This window comes from Physella acuta, unplaced genomic scaffold (genome assembly GCF_028476545.2).
Source record: "Physella acuta isolate Inbredline_101_S28 unplaced genomic scaffold, ASM2847654v3 ptg000131l, whole genome shotgun sequence".
Lineage (NCBI taxonomy): Eukaryota > Metazoa > Mollusca > Gastropoda > Physidae > Physella > Physella acuta.
In genome coordinates, this window is record NW_026731650.1 from 116,358 (window position 1) to 133,823 (window position 17,466).

The window sequence follows — 17,466 nt, forward strand, 5'->3', positions numbered from 1 at the left end:
AATGCAGCGGTTTTTTTTTGTCTCAACCTTTTTTTTAATTGTACATAATGGAGCCTGTTTATATTTATTTGGATTCCCCTTGGATCAATATTTGATCACACAAGCTTTAAAAAGAATCTCCTTACACCTATAATGACTCCAACAATCAAATAAAGCATTATTTTTTATTACTGGTAGGTCATTAACTATCTAAAATTTACATATCAAATAGTTAAGACAAAGTTCAACATTACTGGTCATTGTAGGTACTGTAAACATTTTGTTACAAATTTTGAAAACGTAAATAAATAAGCTTAATAAAATCTGTAATTTAACAGTTGTTATAAAAATATAAAAAAAAACACTTTTTGCATAAAAATGAGATACACATCTTACATTTAAAAAAATAAATGTGGTTTGGGAAAAGGGACTATTTAATAATGCAGAATAGAAAATTTTAAAATAGAGCAGTAAAATATCCAATATGTGGCTGACACAGAATTTTTGTAATATGTTCAATTCCAGACATAGTGTGTTGGAGCTATTACAAGGTGTGGTAAGTTTAACCGAAACGAATTGTTCAACAAATAGAATAAAAAAACTTATTTTTTTGTAAAAGCATTATACATAGTTAAAAAGTTTAAAAAATAATTTAGGTTTACATTATTTGTAAAATATATATTTGTAAAATATATATAAAAATATTAATAAATTATGTTGAGGCTTAGCAGTTGGATAATACAAAAAAATAGTACATTTTTACCCAATTCTTGCATCCAACAATGCAGGATTACATTTCAACATGCGGTCCAATATACTATAGCATTTCTAGCAGTTAACAACATACTAGCCAATCAGCGTGTTACATCAACATATGGTCAATAGGAACTCTTTAGTTGTGGTGGAAATGATGATTGCTGCGTCATTTCCTAGTGCATACAATTATGCTGCATACCAGTCATTTTCACACACAAAAACAATCAGTTAAAAAAATTGTTATACAAAATTCATCATCATCATCATTCCTGTGGTTCAGACAATTGATTTTTCCATGTGATTCTTCCTCTTAACTTCTCACTTTCTTAAAGGATTCCAATCTAATGCCTGTCTAGCAAGGTTCGCTGGATTTTGCAAGGTGTGCGAGATTAATCTCCTTTTGAGCTTTTCTGTTTCTTGCCTGTTTTTTCTCTCCATAGTTTGGTGTTGGTATTTTTCAACATATAACACAGGCATTAATTTACAAAAGGCATATTGTGATTTGTTTGTGTAACTCTCCAAGTCTCAGAATCAAAGACAACAGATTTCATGTTGCTGTTAAAAGGTCATCAGTAAAACATAGACATTGCTCTTGACCACCTGATTGTTGTACAGCATTTCTCTCTCTAATGTTCAAAATAACACTTTTTAACACAATTACAAAATGATTCAAACCCCGCTTCCCTAGGAACACCCTTTTTGATATTTAACGTAAATTAAAGTTTATCTATCAGCTGCAGAAGAACAATGTTTTGATTAGTCCATCATCACAGACTGCTATTTTTTAATGCAAAAATTAGATAATTTTAAATAAAATCCTTTTGAAATACAGTTAAGTAAATTCATAATTATTTCATTTTTTTTTTCTCAACAATGTTTTAAAGGGAGTAAAACAAAGTAGAATCTGTTATGTAAAAATAGTTTAAACTGCTTAAACATTTAACAACAAAATGTACTTATATGTTTGCATTACAGATTTGCATTAAGTAAACAAGATTATTCAAAATAACATTTATTCACTATAAGGCTGGTAAGTAGGTCACCAACCAGTTCTATGGCTCAATAAAACCTGCATGAGCCATATAAGTGGTTGGTGACCTACTTACCAGCCCTATAGAGAACAGAAATTTGTTGTTCTCAAAACACTTAGCTTTATTTGTAATAATATATTTGTTTATACACAAAATTTAAGTATATTGTGTATATTGTACAAAATCAAATATTTAAATATTTTTTACAAAAATAGGTGTATATAAATATTATCTACAACAAATTTTATTTCTTATGGACGTAAGTGTCATATACAATTTCCTAATTATTGTCAAAAAAACAGACAATTAAGCAAATTGAGACAATTGAGTTTTTACAAAGCTGCTAAGTAAAATAAAAATAAGTAAAATGTTATCATTTAAAAAATATATATATATGGTTACATGTGATATGTGTCAACTGGCTCTTCACATTAGAGGGTAGCGAGATGACAAAATAGGCTAAATGTTTAACAGGTACTGATTAGATACATAACAATTACAATCAACTGAACATAGCAAGTTGGCTTTATCCAATTTTTTAATAGGCTGTAATTAAAATGATCTTTGGCAAGTATGAGGGTAGTACCTCTCTGTGGAATGTTTAATTATCCAAGTATAATGCTACTTGCTTGACTTGTTGAGTCAGACTCAGTTCATAGCTATTTATTTTTTAAATAATCACAAATCAATTTTCATCAATTGAAAGTTCAGCATACAATTATGCACCCTTGAAATGCATCAAGTCTGTTGACAATGTCATTGACCTGCAAGGAATTATGGGATTCTGGTACAGGAGCTGAGATGATGGTGTGACTTTGTCTATAAAATTAATCCAATGGATATGTAGACATTGCTGGATAAATCCATGTAGGGCTCTAGACATTTATAAACTCTGGTCAATTTAATATCTTACATTTATTTTAAAGTTTGGCTGAGATTTTGAACCAGTTTTACAAGCAAATATAATTGGTTGTTGCGTTCCTGTATGATATGATGTCCTGAAGAAGTTATAACAACTTAGCAATTTTGTTTACATGCATTGTTGAAAAAATCTGGCAAGGTCTTGAAGCCAGTTTTACAACAACCAAAAGAGAAATGGTTGCTGGGTCCTTGAAAATCACAGCCTAATTGGCAGTGCAGCTTTATAATGAGCCACTTTGTCATGAGCCACTTTGTCATGTGCTTTATCTAGCACGATGTGCTGCCACTCTTATCGAACCTTAGCTAATAACTATATTCAGAAAGAATTTGTCACTCTGGTGGCAAAAATGAGCTGTTTATAGATTCTTTAAGTTCATGCAAGGAAGGGTATTTTTCTAAAAATGAATACAAATAGTTGATTCCATGTCCAGCCATGCACATTAGTCTCAACAATTCTTCGGTCGGACTGCCAGCCTCTCGTGTGCAACAATATCTGAAAACAAAAACAACACACTTACCACCGCAAACTAAATCAATAAAGCAGTCTACAATTTCTAAAATTATGAATTAAACTTTAAATAAATTCAATGACCCTCTTATTTCAACTGACAAAATCAATAAAGCAGAATACTTTGTCTACTATTACTAAAATTATGAATTAAACTTTCAATAAATTTATTTCATCTGACCAAAGCAGTCTACTATTACTAAAATTATGAATTATGAACTATAAATAAATTAAATTGTGTCTAATTTACTTAACATATACACATAAATAAATTGTTTTATCACAGAGAACAATAATTACTTTTAAACCTTCTGGATCAAACTGATTCATCTCTAGCTGATTAGTAAGATCTTATTAATTATGATTAATTAATCATTAATTTTTAATTTTTAAATTATTTATCTAAATAATAGCATACATTAGGTTATTTATCCGATCATCATCCATCTTCATGAACTCTGCTAACTGAATAAAAGTTGGTTTGTCTCTGTTCCTGTCTGCTTGTTGGTCCAGATATTTCTTTATCTCCTTCAACATATCGGCATTATTAAGTAGTTTCCTAAGTGCCTTTTGGTCATTGTTTGCTGTGGCTACTGTGAATACCATTAAGGTAACAATTACATTTTAAGATTAATTAAAACAAAAAGCTAAATTTAAATGAGTTTAATAATGTTCAATCATAGTGAAAAAAACAATTCATTTGAAATTTGCATATTTATTTTTGCCGTCATGGCTAAGATATTTTTTATTTCAAGAATCTTTGAGAACCTGTTCATGTTTGGTTTAGCTGAATGCACATTTTCTTAAGTTGTTAAACACAAAACTACTCAACAAAGTGAACTAAAATGTGTGCACTTCATTAGGAAATTAAAAGTTAAGTAGGGCCTACATTTATCATTATAAAATAAAATAATACTGACATAAAACCTTAATAAATTACATTTTTCATACATGAATTTAAAAAAATCAAATGCTACATACATAATTCTTCTGGGCTTGGGTTATCTGGTTGAACGTAAAAAGGGGTTTTTAAATATGTTTCAGATGAGGGGTGAGTTGGTTCTTCCAGAAATGGACGTCTAGGGTCATCAGGTGGATCTGGACAAGCACCCATACAGGAAGAGTTCGGATCTCTCTTCTCACTGTTAACACTATCTAAAGTGGGGGATAAAAGTTTTAAATGTTAACTGTACCAGAATAATTTTAAACAAAAAATACTTCAGTTAACAACCAAAATGCAAATTGAAAACTTACCAACAGAATTCAACCAAAATGCAAATTAAAAACTCACCAACTGAATTCAATGGAAATGTAACTTGAAAACTTACCAACTGAACTAATTTCTCCCAATTCAATTGTCACTTCTTTCTTGCTTTTACACTCAACACATCTCATATAAACACAGTGAAGATGGTGCTTAATTTTTCTTCCGCAAAATATGATCAGCAACAAGGCAAATGTTACTAAAACGGCACTTACAATAGATGCAACTGTGAAGATGGATGAGATAAATCCTAATAAGCAAAAGTTCAGTATGTTAAATAAAGTGTATGAACTAGTTTTTTACCGGGCAAAAAAAAGAATATGTAACCAAAAACAGTGTTTGAGAAATGAACATAGGGTTCTACATATATTTTCCATATAAGAAAATCAAACATTTGTCTTATCTTTACGAAACAAATGGTGTATTAGGTCTTTAAGGTCTCTGTTAGAATAAGTAATAAAAATAATCCAAAAGAATCAGTAATCTCTAATTAGGGGATAAGACAAAAAGAACAAGACTATATTTCTCATATTTTAATGATTTCAACAAGATTTGTCATTTCTTGAAGTTTTTACATCATTATGATTTACTTATATCAGCACAGGAACCAATGATAAAGTTTTTACAGTATTTAATTAACTAGTATTAGAGTAAACAAAAGGTGCATTAAAGAGATGTATTACAATTTCAATCTGAGCTAAAGTGTTTTGTAGAGGATCCTATAGGACAGAATAATATTTGATCATGTTGTGAGAAAATGGGTTGGTTCCTGTGAAAAGGGGTGTGTCAGCAAATGGGGCTGGACATGAGTCAATGGGCCTTGAGTTAGGAGAGGGTGGGGGAGGGTGGGGAGGGGCGCAGGTGCTTTCTTGACAGCTTATTTTAATAGAGAGCTTTCCATGTTAAACATGTGCAAAAGTAATGGGTACTATATTTCATATTAGTTTTAAGAATATTTAAAAGTAATGGGCACTACATTTCATATTAGTTTTAAGAATATTTAAAAGTAATGGGTACTACATTTCATATTAGTTTTAAGAATATTTAAAAGTATCCTATTGAATTAGATTGTGTTGTATTATTTGTTGAGTTGTGTTCAGCTAGGTTGCTTTTTTTGTTTGGTTGTGATTATTGCCAGCTGAGATGGGTGGGGCTGGAGAAGGGAGAAGGGTGGGCTGGGTGGAGGGGTGGTAAAGTGTGGGCTGGGCGTAGGGGTGGTGAAGGCTGGGTGGGGGTGGTAGGGTGTTGAAGGTAGGTGTGAGCTGGTATTTTACATTTACATGCACTTTTCTGCTTACTTTTTTTATGAGAATACTGTCTTGATTATTTCTAATTGACTTCATTAGTTAATAATTATTTACTAAGAAAGATTTAGTTATACTTACAAATTTTCCAAAACAGCTCATCTGTCAAAAATAAGTTTTGAAAATTTATAAATGGTGTGCCAGTCATTTAAATTCTAAATTAATTCTAATAAAAGTCTGACAACTAAATTAAACAGATAAATAGATTTAAACCACACAAAAAACTGTTATGTGAAGACATTTTTCTTTTTTTACTTTCTCGTATATACGAAGTATAGAGAAAGTATTGTAATCGTGCACAAAAATCACTTGAAATTTTAACTATTTTCACCGTATTACACCTCAGTCCTTCATCACATCCGAAGTATAGAGGACTTATTTTAATCGGGCAAAAATTATCAATCCAGATTTATCAAAATTAAAAGGTTTTATGCGTATTCCAGTCTGAAAAACTGGGCTTTGCGATTCTGTCCGTATGTCTGTGTGTCTGTGTGTGTGTGTGTCCGTGTGTAAACACGATAACTTGAGTACCGTTACAGCTAGGTTGATGAAATTTCATATATAAGTATTTTATCAAAATCGTAGATCCGTATCAACTTTTGAGCGATTTCGGATAACCGGAAGTGGTACTTTTTCTACTTTGAATTTTTCAAAAGCCTATAACTTGAGTACTATTTCAGATAGATAAATGAAATTTGATATGTAAGTAAAAGATCTAATTCTCTACCTTCTGTCAAATTTTGAGAATTTTTCGTTGACCGGAAGTACTTATTTACGCTACTTCCGATTTCTCAAAAAACTAATGTAAATTTTAAAAGTACTAATAATATTGCGCACTATTATGCGCTTTTTTATTCGCGTTCACTTGGTGTGCAATTAATTTGTCTACGAGATTTTATTCTATTTTTAAAACTTTAAGTATTTAAAATGGATTAAAAATCATGTCTATAGCCCGAGTTCCCATCCCCTGTTATTTTATATAAGAATATTCGAGAAAGTTTAGGGGAGATCACTCCCGGTTTTTTTAAATATTGTTTTTATTTTTAATAATAAAAATAAAAATCAATTGTGTCATTTCTTTTTAAAATAATAATTTCAGTTAGAATTATTTAAACTAAAAAAAACCCCACCTTTATCAAATGTACTGCTCACATCAAGCAAGTATCCTATACTTGGCCGTGAGGTGCCTAACCTGTCCACAATTGTACAGTAATATGACCCTGCGTCTGATAGCCTGACTGGGTTGAGTGTCAATGTTTTCTGCCTGTTACTGAGAATCTCATTCTTAAACGTCCACGTGTAGAACACATCACCAACAAGGTCACTTTTGTTATTGCAGGTCAAGGTCACATCAGTATATTCTCTGACAAGTGCAGTTTGATGAGAAGACGAGATAGTAGGCGGGTCAGGCACAACTGTAAGGAGATTTTGGCTGTTAGGTGATAAATTTAGATTAAACTTAAACATTATATATATATATATATAAGGGTCATCCATAAATGACGTCACGCTTTTTTTGATGATTTTTACCCCCTCCCCTCCTTCACGTGTCATCACAAAAAGCCAGACCCCCCCCTAAAATGACGTCACACCTCAGCCTACAACCCCCCTCAAAATGGCTGTTGAATTTTTCTTAAAACATCGATATTTTTCCAAAATCTTGTTAGAACTCTGTCAACATTGAGTATTTTGATCAATTCCTACAAAAAATTATTAAAACCGTTTTCAAAAACACGAAATAACGGCTAAAACTCATTTTCTAACATTGCTTTTTTATAATGCAAAAAAGTGACGTCACACCATCTGGGGAACAGGGCATTTCCCCCCTGTCAATTACCCTCCGCCCAGTAGGACATTACCCCCCCCCCCCCCGGACAGGGTTAGAGTTAGGGTTAGGGTTAGGTTTAGGGCTAGGTTTAGGGTTAGGGCTAGGGCTAGGGCTAGGGTTAGGGTTAGGGCTAGGGTTAGGGTTAGGGTTAAGATTAGGGTTAGGGTTAGGGTTAAGGCTAGGGTTAGGGTTAGAGGTAGTTTTAGGGTTAGGGTTGTGTCTAGCTTTGGTTTTGGTTTTGTGTGAAGTTTTAGGCTAAGGTGGATGCTTAGGTTTTGGTCTTTTTCTTAAGGTTTGGATTAAAGTAGTATATAGGTATAAAATTCTAGTTAGTTAGGATTTTAACTTGAGGGGGGGGGGAGGGGGGTAATTCCCCAGGGGGGTAATTGACAGGGGTTAATTGACAGGGGGGTAATTGCTCCGGGGGGTAAATACGGGGGGGGGGGGGGGGAAATGTCCGGGGGGGGAAATATCCAGGGGGGTAATGTCCTGTAGCCCACCATCTGAAACCTCCCCCATCACACACCGTCACAAAATTACGGACCCCCCCCCCCTCCCCCTACGAGTGTGATGTCATTTATGGATGACCCCATATTAGTAAGTTACATTAAATAAATATGTGGAAAATTTATCTACCTATATGGGAAGTCTGTATTAAGGCTTTAAAATTTTATGGGTGTCAATATATCTTTCTACATTTTGAAAAAGAAGTCTAAAGAACAACTTTTAATAATGATATGCTTATTTTTTTTTTAAATATTTATTTAACAAAGGCCTATTAATTACTTCTTATTCCTCTTCTGAAACCTATGAATACTTCAAAAATGTATATGGTGATCAGTGAATACAGGTTTGTCCCGTGAACAGCGCGTATACATCCCCCCCCCCCCCCCACCTTCCCATATCCCAGCTTTTGGCAAAGAATTAAAATTTGTTAACAAAACACAACCTTTCCTGATGCAAGTCAAGTCACTAGCTGATACGTTCCAGTGGAGATCGTCACGACAGGTTGTTACAATTTTGTTCTCAATGGAGTACCCAGCATTACAGAGGACTTCGCACGTTGAATACACATAAAAATAGTTGCTACAATTGACGTTTCCATATTTAACAATCAGTTTTGAGCAATCTGGGAAAGAAAAATATTTTCAACATTCAAAGATAAACATGATGAAGAATAAAATATTTATAACATTCAATGATGAAAATGTTGGGGAATACAGATATTAGGTTACAACTTTAAAAAAAATATTAAAAATCAAATATGGGAAACTATTAAATAGACTGACACTGTTATGTGCTACTTTCCTGATCAAAGGCAAGTCAATACAATATTATGCTCAGTTATTTTTTTCATTGATTTAGGCTTAATGATAGGGTTAGGATTGGGGACTAAGTCAGAATACGGTTTATCTCTGGAATACCTGGCAGCTAATAATAGGCCCAATAAGCCCTGCATATGTATTATATGTTGCCTTAAAAATTTCTTCTCTCAGTACATACATACAGCATACAATGATTTATTAAATGACTGATCCATCTTGTTAGCAAGACATGGGGGAGGGGAGGGGGGGGGGGGGTTGTAGAGGCCCCCTCATTTTCAACTTTCTCTAATTTTTACAACATAGATTAGAAGAGTGCTGCAATGATAATAATTACAATAGAAATATATTATTTGAAACATAATAATATATACTTGGTGGGGGGGGGGGGTGCAATATTGGGTTATTTCAAACAACTACATAAAAGGGATAATGAAGTAAAACAATGTGATTCTGGCTTAAGATAGCTGGATGCTTTTAAATACAACTTACTTGGTGATTTGTCAGCCAAGCCAGTGCACCAAGCAAAGCCTTGACCTGTTATTTCCTCAGGATGTTTTTGTTTGCATTCATTGTGCTGTGTTATGGAGTTGTTGCTTTGACAAATTTTACAGTCCATACATTTCCCGGTGCTATTGTTCTCAATTGTACTAAAAAATAATATTAAAATGATATAATTAGGTAAATAAAGGTGGGTCATATTGATGGTCTGATCCTTTTTTAAATGTATAAAAAATGTGGGATCTATAACAACAACAGTAGCGTTAAGGTACAGAGTTATACAATTGTTAGATAGAAAAAAAAGCAATGCAATGATAAAAAAGAACAAAAAAACTTACAATTTAGGACAGCTGGTGCAAGTTATGTCAAAAAACTGAAAAGAGATATTTACAACTTTATAAGGCTCAAGTGAAAAAAGAAATTGAACTTGAAAAGTTTTTCAGCATTACTAAGCTCATCCTGAATGTTTTCATTGGAATATTAAGCAGGTTCGTGATTTTTTCCCTTTTCTGCCCAAGACACATGATGCCGCCACAGAAAGCGCCCTCCACTTTTGTCAGTCACCTGCAATTTTCCTGGCAGTCCCCCAAAAAAATCCTGCCTCTGCCTGCAGCTTCTCCGTCATGTGCCCTTAAGCAGGTTAAATCATTCATTTTTTTATTTAGTTTATCTCCCTTACTATTTAGCAACATCCGATGTCTTAATTCCCCTGAACATGTGTTTCCAAGGGGAAAGCAATCTGATTAATATTTCTATAAATAGGAACATCAACTGATATTTGGCTATTTTCCTGTGAAGAGTGTCTCCCCTTCCAAGCATACAGACTGTGAGTATTAAAAGAAAAAAGCAGACAATGTAGGATGACATACCTGTGCTAGGAAAATAAATAATATAACTAGGTTTAATTGTATATTCATTATGCTTTCCGGTTTGGCTTCAGTTTCTCTAACTCTATGTTTTCCTGTCTACAATCTGGAAGTATAAAATGACAAGATTTTAGTAAAAGTATACAATGACTCAGGACTAATTATCAACAAAAAGGTTGTTTGTTTACAAGCTTGATTATCTGGTGTCCATAGCAACTGACATCTGCTTTCCTCCTGTCAGCTAGATGTATTATATAACTTTATAATCAAACTTTAAAACCCAAAACAATGAAGTATTGCTCACCAACAGGGGAGATGATGTCTTGCTTATAAATACCAAGTTTTGGTTACCAGAAAAAAGTGAAATGGAAAATGTGCAACTGAAAAAATGTACAAACAGAAAAACGCACAAATACAAACTCTTAATACTTAGTAGATTGTCATTTGGTTAACTTATGTGGAGCAATGGTAATTCATCATTTTAGGTACATAAAATTGGCAGAGGCTAGTAATGTGAAAGAAAGGTTTTACTGTAGGCTTGCACACACATACACATCACACACAAATATATATATATATATATATATATATATATATATATATATATATATATATACATGGGCCTATATATGCATCAAGCCCTCCCGGAAGTACTGAAAGTTAAAATCCACTTATGGCTTACACATGGTCTAATATTTATTATATTAGAGGTTCTCCATAAATGGTGGCACTATTAATTTCCGATTTGTTTATATCTTTGGTTTTCCTAAAATTGCCCCCCCCCCCCTGACCCCACTCACATGACTTCCAAAGGCCCATGGCTTGTACTATAATATAGTATAAGTATAGCCAGTGGCGTAGCGAGGTCGGGTGTCACCTGGGTGCGGCACTTAATGGTGTCACCCCCCCAGAGGCGTAGCAACTCTTCCCGGGGACAAACTTTCAATTTTCGATTTGCACCCCCCCCTCAAACTTTCAATTTGCACCTTCCCCCCCCCCCTCAAATTTTCTCTATATATTTTACTATTTTTTGCCTTGGTGTCACCCCCCCCCCCCCTAAATGGTGTCACCCGGTGCGGTCCGCACCCCCACCCTCACTACGCCTCTAAGAATAGCTGTAACATTTTTACACGTTTTTATTTAGTTCACAATGTCTGTTTGTGGTTTTGTGGCAAATCTTGTAATCTTGTAACTCAATTTTGACCCACTTCTAAAGAAGGATTAGCCCAGAGTGGCCTAGACTCTAGAGTCTAGACTAAGAGCATGCGGTTAAAATTAATCCATCACTAGATCTAAATAGTGACTAATACAAATAATAATCATCTGTTCATTGTTTTTTTTTGTTGTTGTTTTTTTGTATTGTTGTTGTTGTTCTTTTTTTCTTGCTGTTATTAAATATTTTCTTTCATCAAAGATTTTTAGAATTATAGATGTTGAGTCATCGAGCTAATAAGTCAGTAGAGACCGCATCCGGGAACTAAAAATAAAAAGATCTACTCTAGGTCTACCACTAACAAAATTGAAAATAGATCTTGTCTCTCTTCTATAAATATTTATTTAGTATTAATAATGACGTCTAACTTTAATTAATTGACAATGTCGATGTTCCATATTCTTATTCGTTTATTATACAGAATCAAATGCGACGTTTTAAAAAGAAGATGACTTACATTATATGAAAATCTAGATCTAGCAGGCTACAAATAGTTTTACAACACGATGTGTGACACTATGTGCAGAATCGCTGGTTGTAAAGTGGCTCGGTTGTTTACAACTCGTTTTCCGTAACCTAATTTTTTTTTTAGCCTAACGGAAAAACCGAAGCTATAAATACAACTATGATGTAATTCACCATTGTATGATGGGGTTAAAAACGTGCCATACAAATAATACAATCAATAGCAGGCCCTCCTCTATATTCATATCATAATATTAATAATAATAATGATAGTGGTACGGGATCATGAGAGATTTGGTGGTGGGTGGCAGGGGCGTAGCTAGGGGAGGGCGGGGAGGGCGGCCGCCCCGGGCGCCGACCCTAGGGGGGCGCCAAAAGGGGTAGAAAAAAAAATTAAAAGCTCATTTTAAGCTGCAATTTTGAATCATAAACAGTCAAAGTAAAGAAATTTAACGGCGGGGAGCCTTTACTGATTTAACTGTTTTCTACCTTGGTTGTGTAACTGTAAAACGTATATCTTTAATAAACAGTGACTGGAAAAACGGCTTTCCAGCTTTACTAGATGGGGGGGGGGGGCGCTTTTTCGAAGGCTAAAATCTGAAAAATTCACACCGGATTAAGGAATAAATAACCGATATCACCCAGAAAAGAAACCCATTGAACTAAAGGGTATTTTACGATTGTGTAACATAAAAAAGATTTAGCAGACTGTCGGAGCGGGTGGATGGGAAGCGACACTCTTTGCCAAAATTTTAAGAGAGAAGAAAATTAGTATATTGTACTGATTATTACTTTGTTCAACCTAACTGATAATTCTAAATTGCAATATTGGCCTACTATTATTGAAATTGTTCTAAAGACACGACCAAAAGTAGACCAAATAAGGCTTGCACCTTCTACAAAATAACTCTAAAGCAGTGGTTCTTAACTTTTTGGAGTACTGAACCCAACCAGTTTCATATGCGCAACCACCGAACCCTCCTTAATAGTTGTATCGTCCACAATGACAAAATCCGATCGTGAATCCTATGAGTCGGGTGTGTGTCTTGACCAGTGTTTCTTCCAGACTTTTTTCTCCGGGGGGGGGGGCACTTGAAATTTTCGGGGGGGGGGTAGACTTTCTTCGGGGAGGGGGGGGGGATGGACACTGTTAAAGGTATATATTTTCTATATAAATTATATAAATGTCATTTCGTTCGGGGGGGGGGGGGGTGGTAGAATTTTTTCGTTCGACCCCCCCCCCCCCCCCGAGATGCCTGGAAGAAACTCTGGTCTTGACATCCGCGGAAGCCCTGAGACGGAATTACCGAACCTCTCGAGTTCGATGGAGCCCACTGTTCTAGCTCTTTTGATTTTCTACTTTTTATTCGTTTCGGCATCTTAAGGGGAATTTAATTGGCGTCCAGTGAAGTTTTAGGGAACGACAATCAGCGTAATTGTTAATTTTTGTCCAGACTGTCGCACACACAAACACACACGCATATATACATACATACATATATATATATATATATATATATATATATATATATATATATATATATATATATATATATATATATATATATATATATATATATATATATGGGGGCGCCAAAATGAAAGTTCGCCCCGGGCGCCGGGAGGGGTCGCTACGCCTCTGGTGGGTGGGGGTGATGACCAGAGTTTCTTACAGGCATCTCTTCGAGGGGGAGGGGGGGGGGACGTCGAATGAAATAGGATTTATATAGAAAAAATACTTTTACGAAAAAAGTCTGAGAGAAACACTGGTGATGACTGCCGATGGAAATGAACAGTGAAGACTAAACCTGATCTGCCCTTTCTTGGACCCATGAAACAAAACATTTAGGCTATTCTAAAGCGATAAAATAACTTAGCCGACTGCAGTGTTTCTGACTTTTTCTAACAAACCCACTCCCTCGTCACACGAAGGCCCCCATCTACTCGGCCTGGTAGAGTGACGCCATTTATCATATGTTTGCATCTACGTACGCCAACTAACCTTGCCCCCTTATAACGTCACTAAAATCACATTCTTCTCCTTAATACGAAGTTACTTCCCTGTCTTCTCCGAAAATGACCGTAGTCCTATAATTCTTACAGTTTTTATTCTTTTTCCTACTTTATTTGTAAAATCACAAAATAGTTGGCGTTGGCACCACCATCAGTGTCAGATTTTTTCTATAAAAAAATGTAATACTTTTACTTTTTCGTTCGGAGGAGAGGGGTTGGCGTGCTCTCGGGGGAAGGGGGTTTCTTTCGGACATTTTTCTCGTTGTTAATTTGAAACCAGAGAGTGCACTTTAAATTTCCGGTTTGATAGACATATTTTCTGAAAGACCGGTTAGCGTCCATGACAGTTTCAACATTAAATTGCGTCTGTCATTTTTTTCCCCCACTTGTCTCAGTTGAATGCGTTCCTGTGCATGTCTTCTTAAACTGCTATCGCAAAAACGTTTGAATAGACACGGAAGTAAAATAATGTGTGTATCAAACTATAATGTAGGCCTTAAGAATGAAAAAAATAAAACCAACAAATCTGTTAAAAATAGGCCTAACTTGTAAAGAATAATAATAATATTTTGTAGAGGGGTCGTCCATAAATGACGTAACACTCGTAGGGGGAGGGGGGGGTCCGTAATTTTGTGACGGTGTGTGATGAGGGGGGGGGGGGGTTCAGATGGTGCGACGTCACACTTTTGCATTATAAAAAAAGCAATGTTAGAAAACGAGTTTTAGACGTTATTTCGCGTTTTAGAAAACTGTTTTAATAAATTGCAAAAGGAATTGATTAAAATACTCTATATTGAGAGAGTTCAGACAAGATTTTAAAAAAAATATCGATGTTTAAAAAAAAATAATCGCAATTCCAGTATGGAAATTGCGCAAAAAAATTCAACTGCAATTTTGAGTGAGGTTGTAGGCTGAGGTGTGACGTCATTTTAGGAAGGGGGGGGGGGGGTTCTGGCTTTTTGTGACGATGCGTGACGGAGGGGAGAGGGGAGGTAAAAATCGTCAAAAAGCGTGACGTCATTTATGGATGACCTCAGAACCGTTTTACACTATAATCTTCAATCTGGACTTCGCCATAAGTTAATCTAATCAGAACATAAATAGGGGAGCCTACTCTGGACATGTATAGAATACATGTCGCAAGGTAAACGCGATGTATGTAAGTCTCACAAGCGGATGGTATTTGTGTGCTTTTCTGTCGACTTATTTTAAGACAATTTTAAGACAATAATGTTATGACTGATGAATCCAGATTACATCATAGGTAAAATGAAACGGGAAAGGTCAAGGGCGACGTGGATGTGCACAGAAGAAAAAAAAAAACAACGGACAAAGGCAGGACTATCTTGAGGCAGTGGCGTAGCGAGGTCGGGTGTCACCCGGCGCGGCACTTAATGGTGTCACCCCCCAGAGGCGTAGCTACCCTTCCCGGCGCCCTGGGACAAACTTTCAATTTTCGATTTGCACCCCCCCTCCCTCAAACTTTTGATTTGCACCCCCCTCCCTTCAAACTTTCGATTTGCACCTCTTAAAACACTATTTACCACTCGAATCAATCACTTAATTAAGTGGAATTATCATTTTTTTTCTATATATTTTGCTATTTTTTGCCTTGGTGTCACACCCCCTAAATGGTGTCACCCGGTGCGGTATGCACCCCCCCCCCCTCGCTACGCCTCTGTCTTAAGGGACTGCCAACAAAAATTGCCTGGGACCAGCAAAGGTGGGAAGAGCTTTTTGTGGCGGCCCCATGTGTCTTGGGCACAGAAGAGAAAAGATGAGGATGAATGTTCAAGTTTGTACCAGAGTTTCTTCCAGGCATCCCCCCCCCCCCCGAACGAAATGAAATTTATATAATTTATATAGAAAATATATACTTTTAACAGTCCCCCCCCCCGAAGAAAGTCTACCGCCCCCCCCCCCCCCCCGAAAATTTCAAGTGCCCCCCCCCCCCCCCCCGGAGAAAAAAGTATGGAAGAAACACTGCTTGTTTCTCTATCAGTAGCGTAGGCAGGAGGTGTTTCGGGTGTTGAACCCTCCCCTCTCTAATTATCGTATCCCTTTTGAGTCCAAGACACACGGGCCAGACCTCGGCATATATTGTGGCCTCTATTTCCCTACCGTGAGTCGCGTGCCCATCAGAGATGAATGGGCCCAGGGAAGGCACATACAGACTCGAGCCCGGGATCCGAACTCGAGACTACGTTATGTCTGCGTTTAAACACACACACACAGGCACTCACACACACTCACGCATAGTTCTATATATGTGCCACAACGAAATCTAGCTCATTTTATTTCATTCATAGGAAAATCTGCTTTTCCGAGTAATTTAATTGCTTATTAGAGTTATATAGGCTACACCATTAGTAATTATTCAATTTCCAAGGGGAGTGAATACTGGTTGAAGTATAAAGTGGCGTAGCGAGGGCGGGTGTAACCCGGCGCGGCACCTAATGGTGTCACCCCCCACCCCCCCGAAAGGAATATATATATATATATATATATATATATATATATATATATATATATATATATATATATATATATATATATTACAAATACACTTGCTTGTAAGTATGTGTATACGCATGTGTATATGTATTCAAGTATTTTTTTTCTTCTGGAAGTATTTGATTCCCCCCCCCCCCACCCCGTACACGGATTAACAAAGCTTATTACGATTCTCAACCAACCCGTTTTCCTCAGGCATATATATTGCAACGTTGAGTTGATGTAACTCCCCCCCCCCCCGTCAATCCCACGGTGATTGCTTTCAACTGTGCTCAGATAATACTAGTGATTTGAATCTATATTCAGTTATAAATTCAGCTGGATGTTGCATGTTTTCTATATCATTAGCAGGTTTACGTCATGGTGTCAACCCCCCCCCCCCCCCCCACCCCTCCACTCGTGCCGGGATTTATCATTTAATTAAGTGAAATTATCATTTTTCTGTATATATTTTGCTATTGTTTGCCTTGGTGTCACCCCCTAAATGGTGTCACCCGGTGCGGTTCGCACCCCGCCCCCCCCCCTCGCTACGCCCCTGGGTTGAAGTATATATTTTGTTTATAAATTCTATTTCGTTCGGGGAGGAGGGCGGTTGACATGCTTCGGGGATGGGAGGGGGGGGGAGTGGGCAGTGCCCCCCCCCCCCCCCGTGGAGATGCCCGTAAGAAACTATGGCTACAACAAAAAAAAAGTGCAAAGATCTAGATCTATCTATGGGCCAATACTAAAATTATGAATCAAAGCCTTATGCAGAGAAACAGGCAGTTAAAAGAAACATTGAAAGAAATATTAGACTATAGTTGACATTAGTTTTTAATTTATTTTGTTCAAATCTAGGCCGACATTTTAAATATTTAGTAAGGGCAGTATATTTGACAGATTCATTTTCCCGGAGTAAAGGGCAATTTGTTTGCTAACCCTAATTCTAGCCATACATGACAAGCCTAAGAAAAGATAACTCCGAGGAAAAAAATCTGGTAG

The 17,466-nt window shown here is 36.1% G+C and overlaps 2 protein-coding genes across 2 annotated transcripts; both read right to left on the bottom strand.

Annotated features, from left to right (window-relative positions):
- Positions 1-98: 98 nt before the first annotated feature.
- LOC131935095 (uncharacterized) lies at positions 99-7,194 on the bottom strand. The gene is made up of 6 exons (XM_059291410.1): positions 6,894-7,194; positions 5,845-5,865; positions 4,524-4,685; positions 4,177-4,350; positions 3,614-3,788; positions 99-3,180 (listed from the first exon to the last, which is right to left on the bottom strand). Exons 3-6 carry the CDS (start codon positions 4,588-4,590, stop codon positions 3,018-3,020), a joined length of 579 nt encoding a protein of 192 aa, XP_059147393.1. The 5' UTR covers positions 4,591-4,685; positions 5,845-5,865; positions 6,894-7,194; the 3' UTR covers positions 99-3,017.
- Positions 7,195-8,380: 1,186 nt separating this feature from the next.
- On the bottom strand, positions 8,381-12,059 carry LOC131935062 (uncharacterized). Its single transcript, XM_059291347.1, has 6 exons — positions 11,951-12,059; positions 10,284-10,386; positions 9,753-9,787; positions 9,406-9,563; positions 8,487-8,720; positions 8,381-8,391 (listed from the first exon to the last, which is right to left on the bottom strand). The coding sequence occupies exons 2-6, from the start codon at positions 10,329-10,331 to the stop codon at positions 8,381-8,383; spliced, it is 486 nt and encodes a 161-aa protein (XP_059147330.1). The 5' UTR covers positions 10,332-10,386; positions 11,951-12,059.
- Between the last annotated feature and the right edge of the window lie 5,407 nt (positions 12,060-17,466).